Source organism: Diospyros lotus, unplaced genomic scaffold (assembly GCF_014633365.1).
Source record: "Diospyros lotus cultivar Yz01 unplaced genomic scaffold, ASM1463336v1 superscaf1, whole genome shotgun sequence".
NCBI lineage: Eukaryota > Viridiplantae > Streptophyta > Magnoliopsida > Ericales > Ebenaceae > Diospyros > Diospyros lotus.
The window spans coordinates 3,145,544-3,154,603 of NW_026267104.1; the positions used below are offsets into that span (position 1 = coordinate 3,145,544).

General features: G+C 38.2%; 2 protein-coding genes across 2 annotated transcripts; both read right to left on the minus strand.

Moving 5' to 3' along the window:
- Positions 1-1,091: 1,091 nt before the first annotated feature.
- On the minus strand, positions 1,092-3,574 carry LOC127792788 (pentatricopeptide repeat-containing protein At3g47530). The gene has a single exon (XM_052323375.1). It carries the CDS (start codon positions 3,450-3,452, stop codon positions 1,503-1,505), a length of 1,950 nt encoding a protein of 649 aa, XP_052179335.1. The 5' UTR covers positions 3,453-3,574; the 3' UTR covers positions 1,092-1,502.
- A 739-nt stretch (positions 3,575-4,313) lies between these two features.
- On the minus strand, positions 4,314-7,127 carry LOC127792792 (protein EMBRYO DEFECTIVE 514-like). The gene is made up of 2 exons (XM_052323378.1): positions 6,828-7,127; positions 4,314-4,860 (listed from the first exon to the last, which is right to left on the minus strand). The coding sequence occupies exons 1-2, from the start codon at positions 7,122-7,124 to the stop codon at positions 4,585-4,587; spliced, it is 573 nt and encodes a 190-aa protein (XP_052179338.1). The 5' UTR covers positions 7,125-7,127; the 3' UTR covers positions 4,314-4,584.
- Between the last annotated feature and the right edge of the window lie 1,933 nt (positions 7,128-9,060).

Genomic DNA, 9,060 nt, shown 5'->3' on the forward strand with positions numbered 1-9,060 from the left:
GTTTTAAGAATTGCTTTCTGGAACTCACGGGTCTGTCGCAACAAGCATACCACGGTAGAGTTTTGAACTTCAATTTAAAGCGCGATCTTGACCCGTCTCCATCTAATTCAATGGAGAATGAGAGTTTTCACGGAGCACGACTCAAAAACCCTAGGGATGGCTATATAAAGGCTCCATCTTAGAGTTTTGAGGGAATTTTTTATGGAGGAGGAGTCGACGGAAGATTGAAGGGGTGAAAGAAGGCAACTTGAAGACTATACTTTTGGATTGTATTTTTCTTTTTCTTTCTCAATCTCTGTTATAGATTCCGACTCTTTACTTTTTCTTTTGATTGTAAAAATGCATTGCTAAGTATTTATAGCTATGGTGAATGATGAAACCTCAACTTCTAATGGTTTGTTTTAAAGTTACTCAATTTGTTATTTTCTTATTCATTCGGGTTGATTGTTTGTTATGTTCATAATGCCGTTTTGATGCCTGATCACCATTGAAACATATTTGTGATTTGTATTGCTTTCGAAATATGCAATACAAATTAGACATGATAACAAATAACGTAAGGTCGTGATTGAATACATATTTATATGTTTGATGGTTGACTAGAGATAATTAATCTCATATATATATATAGAACTGAATAACTATGGAGAAAGGCTTTTGATTGTGATTGGATCATTGATTTTCAACCTAAGATAAGGAATAACAAGATCCGAGTGATGACCAATTGAATCATAGAAGGCTGACGATGGATTCACAAACTCTAGTACCTTATCCTTGTGAGTTTTGAATTAAAGAAATTATTCTAGTTCCACATTTTGTTAATAAATTAATTTTCATTACAGTTGAAGTCATTGTTAATAGCTATACCAATATGTATGTTAGGTTAAGGTTAAATTAATTAAGGTAGAGGTAAAAAATTAGTCCTCATAAGTATGACACTCTACTTATCACTATATTATTTGTCACGATTCATTTGTTTACGGAATAGAGATAAGCAGACAACTCCTTCAAAGAAAGTGGATGGAATAGAATTCAGGAAAAAAGAGGGGGGGGGGGGGTGTTGAAAAGGGGCACAATTTTTTTTTGCAAAGAATACTTTAATATAATACGAGTTAATGAGGATCTTAAGAAAGATAAGATCGTATGCAGAAATGATTGACAAACAAAAATTCATGTGGCTAACCCCACATTATCGGTTTTGATATCATGCTGTTATAAACTATGGGGATGGAGAAGAAAATCTTGTCGATTTCCTTCAAGATAGTTATCTTAAAAGCATCTTTCTACAGCACATCAATTAGAGGCCAGAAGTTCTTGGAAATCAGAAACAAATTGTGTCTCGATCCCGCAGGAAAAAACCCCATATTTTCTAGAAACAGAGTTCCTTCTGATATGGCCAAGAGAAAAGGGCCAGAGTCATGTTCCAGAAGACCATGGAATTTGTACGAGAGATTAGCAGTATTGCCACCATTATAAGGCACTTGCATTTCCCTCAATTAAGTCTACCAGTAGTCATTACAGGAGCACCTCCCCTCCCGGAAATGATGAAACCGAGTTCGATCTCTGATAATCACCTCCCGGATATAAACCCCGGAAAGCACCTTGGCAAAATTATGGCAATCAACACAGATACGGAGGTTCTTGGCCACCCTTATCGTCGCGCCTGGTGGAGTTACGAGCATGCCAAAAGCAATGGCCAGCTTTTCACTGTGGTAAGAGAGTGTAATTTCCTTTTCTTCAGTACCCAAATTATGCATCTCTGATGTTACTTCAGCAACATAGCCAGCAATTTTCAGTTGTTTTCCAATCTCATCCAGCATCGCGTGTATCTCATTCTTTCTTGGATGTGAAACATCATCAGCAAGAAACTCGTGTATTTCTCCTTTGAATTCAATTGTACTACAGCCCGGTGTGGTTTGTATTCCTTTCTCCTTCATCAATTTCCTCACTTCTGTCACCTTCTCCCAATCACCAATCGATGAATAGATATTCAACAATAGAACATAATCTCCGGCCTCTTGAGCTTTGAGTTCAATCAATTGTTCAGTAACCTTTTCTCCTAAGGTAACATGGCCATGAATCTTGCAAGCTCCAAGTAAAGTCCTCCAGACTGTAGCATCCGGCGTAACCCCCATTGAAAGTATAAGCTCGTAGGCCTGCTCGAGCAAACCGGCACGACCCAGGAGGTCAACCATGCATCCATAATGGTGGATATTAGGTGTCATACCAAATTCTTTACCCATGCAATTGAGAAACATCCAACCTTCATTGACCAGTCCCGAGTGACTGCAAGCAGAAAGAACCCCAGTAAAGGTCTGATCATCAGGGATGACACCCATTCTCTGCATCTCCCTGAATGCTTCAATGGCTTCCCTCCCATGGCCATTACTTGCTAAACCCGAAATCATTGCACTCCAAGAAACCACATCTCTTTTAGGCATTAGCTTAAACACCTGATAAGCCTTATCCAGGGATCCACAGCGCGAATACATAGCTATGAGAGAATTACACAGATTGAGAGCATTTTCATATCCATGCTCTTTAATATAATTATGAACCTTCTCACCAAATTCAATGGCACCTAGGCTGGCACAAGCTTGAAGTAGAAGCAAGCAAGTAACATCATCCGGTTGAGACCCACATTCCATGCTCAGCATGACATCAAACGCCTTCAGAGCATCCCGAGTCCGTCCGTTAAAAGTAAAGCAAGAAATCAAGACATTCCATGCAACAGTATCTCTACGAGACATTTCATCAAACACCTTACAAGCCTCTTCTAATTTCCGACAACGCGAATACACATCCATCAAAGTGGTCAGCAAAAGACTATCTGATTGGTGCCCCTCTCTCAGAGTTACTGCATGAAGCTGTGCCCCGCCAAACAACGAACACATTCTAACGCACGACCTGGCAGCGAAAGAAGAAGACAAAGAATCCGATTTGACGCCTCTCTGTCGCATTTCACAGAACAAGCCGAAGCCTTTCTCCGGAGAATTGCTCGCGGAGAAAGCTCTGATCATAGCATTGTAGTGAAAAACATTGGGTTTCGAAATTTGAGAGAAAACCCGGCAAGAGTAGCCCAGACCGAAGGAAGAGAAGAGCGCGAGGCGGGACAATAATGCGAGAGAGACTGTGGGATTCTGGAGGAGCGCAGTGCGGAGGAGGTGGGCGTGAATTTGGGCCAAATGGGTCTTCTCGGCGCATGATTTTATGAGCAAAATCAGTGATTTCTCTGCCTGGGGCGAGTGTTGTTGCTTCTGTAAATGCACTGTTGATTTCTTCTTTGTTGGTTCTTTCAGGGGCTGCTGGATATTGTTAGGGATCAGAGCTTCGGGAGGAGATTGAAGATGACGGGGAGAGACGGCAACTGAGAAGAAGCGAAGAAGAAGAAGTAGAAGAGATGGAGGTTGGGGTTGGCGGGGCAGCCTGAAGAGGTGCAGAATTGGTCTCATCGTTTCTCTGTGCTCAATGGGATATATACAGAAGAAACTCTATTGATTTAAATATCAGAGCAGTGCTGAGATTATGAAGAGAGCGAACGGGCAGGAGCAGCATCCATAAGATTATTATTAAATTCAAACTTTACAATTCTGTTTATTTTTCTCGCATATTTAGAATGATTACTTATGATTCGGACTAAAAGAATATACTCAATATGGATGAAAGAACAAATTTGTGACCAGTAAGAGTTGTATCTTATTTCATATAGGAACAAATTTATTTTTTTATTATCTAATTATAGAGTTTTTTTCTGTTTAAAAATAAAATCCTTTTATTGTTTGAATCTATTCCTTATTGTCAATCTTCACCCTGTCATACTTTACCTATGTTATTTTATTTTTATTTTTGAATTTTCAAATTTTTGTTGATGTACTTTTGCACTATTTTATTTTTTAAAAATTTAAGTAATTTGGAAAGTAGGGTGTTGATATGGCAGGAAGTTATAGTATAAATATAAAATAAAAGTATGGCCTTGATGGCATTTAAATTATGTTTTTATGAATTTAATTAGATCTTTTGCTCTTCTATCCTATGTAGATGAAGGTGAATGCTAGATGAACGTGGTTTTCCATAGGGTTATAACAACAATCACAAGCTTTTAGATCTTACACATAAATTCTTCGGCATCCAATCAATCTTAATTATTTGTTTGTAGATATAGAAGAGCATTGATTCAATGACGTTTATTCACCAAGATTAATTGATAAGAGAGATTGCTAATCCAAACCAAATGAAAATCAAGCGAATTAATAAAATACTAATTCAATTTCTATCAAAATTAAAAAGAAAAAAAAAAGAATCAGACCTCCAAGAAACAAAATGATGATTTGGTCCATAAATATGCAAATGATATATATTGCTTCAGATGCAAACCAAGCAAACATTAGTATTAAACATTTGTAAGCTGCATCCACTCTGCCTGATAGAGCAGAACCTAAAAGACCCTATAGAGGTTTCTTTCAACACTAGACATAATTTCTACATACCGGCAATGCCACCTTAGTTTCTTGACTCATGGCCTTTTTTCCTCCTCCACCACCACGGCCATCACCTCCTCCGCCATCTTTTCTGACATGGCTTTCATCAGGGCGTCCCCGATGCCTCGCATACAGTACGGCTGCCCAACTCCTCGCTTGCATCCCACTTTACTCGCATGTTTTCTGGCAAGGGAAGTATGTGATTCACACACTTCCTGAAGCTGAAATCATCCACCGAACCATCAGTTCTTACAATAAAGTAGCACCGGCTTCTCCACCGGGGATGCTCACGAACTTGGAAGGCAGCGATCCCTGTGCCAATCATTTTCCCAGGTTCTGGATGGCCCTTGTTAAGCAAGTCCAGTAGCACCATGTACTCATACTGTAATAATACACATGCATGGTAACGTTAATTCAAATACGATGGAGATGATGGAAATTTGAGTAGCTGAAGCTCCAAACTGAGCATGAAAAAATGCAAGCAAACCATATCGAATGCAACAAGGGATGCTGCATCTCATCGAGATGAATGGTGTGGTGTGTTTGAACTTTCAACTAACTGCACCATGGCTTCAAGTTAAAATTAGAACCAAACAAAAACATGAGATGAAAATTTGGGTAATGTACATTTCGGTATGTGCAAAAATACATTAAAAGAGTTCAACAAACAATCAAGGAAGGTTTCCATAGATAAGACGTGTCATTTCATTTATATATACATACACATAACTACAAAATAATCAACAAAAGGAACACCATGACACCATAGGCATCTGCCATTATAATATTGAAGACTACATTATTATCTTGGAACTCCTAGAAGAGTGAATGAAAAGAAAGATGATAACACCAAATTTATTTAAAGATATGCAGAAGACAAGGATGAGAAAAGCTTAAAAGATTATGACAGATATGCAGCACCACAAGAATCAAATTGAAAAAAAAACATATAGAATATGGCTGACAGTTCAAGGTCTCCTTGCTCCAACAACTACAAAAAGGTTAGGCATGTTATAACAACCAAAAATGAAATGGTTGATGATCATAAATGCTGAAGCTAGATCAACCTCATGTAGGTCGTGCAATTACATGTTGAGATTAAATGCCAGGCTTGAAGAAAGGCAATGTAGTACATATATACAAAGCAAAGTCACAGCCTAACCCTACTGAATTTTTAGTTATTTGTGTCAAGGAAATCAGGAAGGCATATAAAACAGATTTTTTTTTTAAACAACTGTTGTTTATAAAAAAAATGATTCAACCATTATTCAACCCAAACTGCAAACTACTACTCTTAAGTAATTGTTTAGCTATTTTTTTTTAAAGAACCGCTCGTTCAAACAGCGTTTTATGCTGAGGTGGCACAATCAGTAGTAGTTGATTAAATAGTTTCAGATCAGTAATAGTTTACTAATGTTTTATAAATAATAGTAGATTTAAAAGATATTCTATAAAACAGCTGTCACATTGTTAATTAATAGAGATGGAAAAGGAGAAGAGGGAAAAAAACATAAAGATACAATCAAGATGTCATAGTTGTGAATTCCGATCAAAACCCCCAACAAAAACCAGTTAAACAGAAGAACCATTCCCTACATACTCTGCCCCTTAAAGACTCGCACTCACCAAAGGCATTGGTACACACAAAAAACACTTAGCAATAAAGGTATCTCCTATGATTTTCCCAGAATCCAAAAGATCGGCTGTTGAAAAGGGTTTTTGTGGAATTAAGAGGCCTAATATCAAACTCACTTTGAGCAGACCACATCCTGATCAGTTGGATGATCTCAATTCTTGTGCTCAACCATATTGAGTTGATCCCTCTCGCTCTGTATCACTTTCAACCTTATAACACTCAAAACCTGAACAATAGTAGCTACCAGAAACGAATTGACCACTAACTTGGAACAAGAATCAACTAAATTGCCAAATCCACACAAATAATGGAGCAGGATATACAAGGAAATTGGATCAATTATGGCATAATTTGTCAACTACCACCATCAGGGAGAAAAAACTGAGCTGCAACCAAATTTATCCCCAAATACACCGCATCATCTGCATTATCATCATCGAAATGGGAATGACAGAGGGACTCCTCTCTCCTCCCTGTAAAACCTCTCTTTTTCTAATCATGTTACTAGTTCATCGACAAATAAGATGATCAAATTGTATCGTTGGGAAAACACAGCAAAACAAAGAAGCCAATTAAGACCAATACCATCGAAATCCCCAGCGCAAATCGCAGTTGAATCAAATTTCAAAATTTCCGCCAGAGTGTATCCCATTAAGTTCATAACCTAACTGCAAGCCCAAATACATACATAGGCATGTAAAAAAACATAGTACCTTGTTCACATTGAGATCTGTGGGCCAGTAATGAAGAAACCGGTAGAAGTAATCGAACATCTCCACTGACGTCTTGAAAGTCTTCGGACCAACGGTGACCGGACCCGACTCCTCGGCCTTCTTCTGCCTCTTCTCGCCGCCTCTCTCCTCCGCCGCTTCCTCCCGGGCCCGCTTCGCGTCTGCCAGCACGAATAGGAGTCCCATGGTTGACGATGGCGAGGGCACGACAAGCCCTAGCGGCCTAGCCCCGATTTCGATTTGAGGTCTCCCTCCTTCGTTTACGTCTTTTCTTAACATTTTTGTCCGAGTTTCCGTTACAAGATGGATAGACATCTATCGTGGACAATGCACGTGCCTACTGTCTCGTTGTCCACGTCATATATGAAATATCCTGCTGACCACTCAAGTGGTGGCCTAGGTGGCATTGAGGATTATTTTTTAGGATTGGTCCAAGGACAAATCTAAATTTTTATTATTTGACCACCCTTAATGTCACCTCACGAGAAATTTCACGAGAAATTGTGATATCTCACATTTTATCAACTCTAAAATATCATGATATGAAGAACAACTTAAAAGCCAATTATTTCAAATTTTTGCCCCCTCTCTTACTCTTTCCCACGTTAAAACTCATATCTCCCTTTTGGTCATTGCTTTGTCTCCCTTTCGGATGTCGCTTTCTCTCCTTTCCAGTCATCTCTCTCTCTCTCTTCCAACAGCTCTTGGGTTGGTTCCACGCTGAAACTCTACTCGTTTAACCATTTGTCTCTCTCTCTCTCTCTTTTGGTCATCTCTCTTTCTTTCTTTTCCGATCATCTCTCTCTCTCTCTTCCGACAACCCTTGGGTCGGTTCCATGTATGCATTATCTACTGGCGTCATTTCACCTCCAACAACATCTCTTTATCTCTCGGCTCATCCAATCGTGTCTCTCTTTCTTTCCCTTCCAGTTGTCTCTCTCTTTCTCCTGCCTATGCGACGGACCGTTCGTCCTCCATTATAGCAGCTTTTTCATGTCCTTTATTGTTCAAAAAGTGACCTCTACAATCGAGCCTCTTCCATTGTAGCAACTTTCATTTTCTCTCAAGATCTCTGTAAAACACTAATTTTGTAAAATCTAACTATCTGATTTTCGATCTAAATGTATTTTCACTATGAAAGTGGCTCCAATCTATTAGGAAGTAAGTCTTTTAGTTTTATCAACAATGGTTTTCAACATACATCCATGATATATATGTATATACGTGCGATTTGGGTTTGATTGAAAGTCTAAACTGAGATTTATGGAGATTCGCTTGTTGAATGTTGCTGGTTTTTGGGTAAGTGGGTCAATGGCGATAAGTGTAACGGCTCGCTTTTCCCGAACATTAAATAACCTAAGAATTTCGGGGATATATTTTTCTTTCAACATAACTCAATATAAATCTATCCCCGACAATCTCATTCTACCTTCTCAGCATACCAAAATAAGAATCAATAAGTTAAAACAAGTAATCATTATAAATACGGAAACTAAAATAGAAACCTGATATGGTACATAACCGAATTCACTTAAATCATAACATAAGAATATGTACCATAGTATACCTTCAAATACAAAATGCATGGAGACTTATCTTTCACAAATACTAACTGAATATCTCAATAATATTGAACAATATTACATGATCGGTTCCTCCAAGCATTACTCAAATACACAACACTCTTACATAGTACAAGATTAATCATCAAAAAACATATCCGTCTCTTCATGATGAAGCAAAATGTAGGAATCACATAATAAATCCATCGGACACGTCACCACATGTCGTCACATCTCAATCATTTTCATGTCTAAGCTGTAAGTCCTATCTAAAACATTTGAATGTTTCAGGGGCATAACCCGATTAGAAGATAAATTTCTAATGATGATTTAAAAATAGATGAATGCATGATGCAATGACATAAACAAACATATGTTCTAGTGTAACTTCTTTGGCCCACCAGTCCGACACGGAACCCTAGGCAGAATCCCGACTTACTTTCAAGATAATCCTAACGTTGTTCCATTAATTGCCCTTGGAGAATTACGCCTATACTATTAGGGTGACATCTCAATCTCATGCACGAGTATTAATATGCCAACAATATCATGTCACGTAAAAATCATGACTTTTCATACAATAGTATATAAGCAAATATGACAAAATGATCATAACTTTTATGAGTATCATGCATAATATAAGCAATCGTATC

Bases quoted from the DNA above. Each gene is read 5' to 3' on its own strand.
- LOC127792792 (XM_052323378.1), bottom strand. From the start codon at position 7,124: ATGTTAAGAAAAGACGTAAACGAAGGAGGGAGACCTCAAATCGAAATC. The intron at 4,861-6,827 runs GTACTATGTTTT...GTATTATTACAG, and splicing joins CAGATCTCAATGTGAACAAG to TATGAGTACATGGTGCTACT.
- LOC127792788 (XM_052323375.1), bottom strand. From the start codon at position 3,452: ATGAGACCAATTCTGCACCTCTTCAGGCTGCCCCGCCAACCCCAACCT.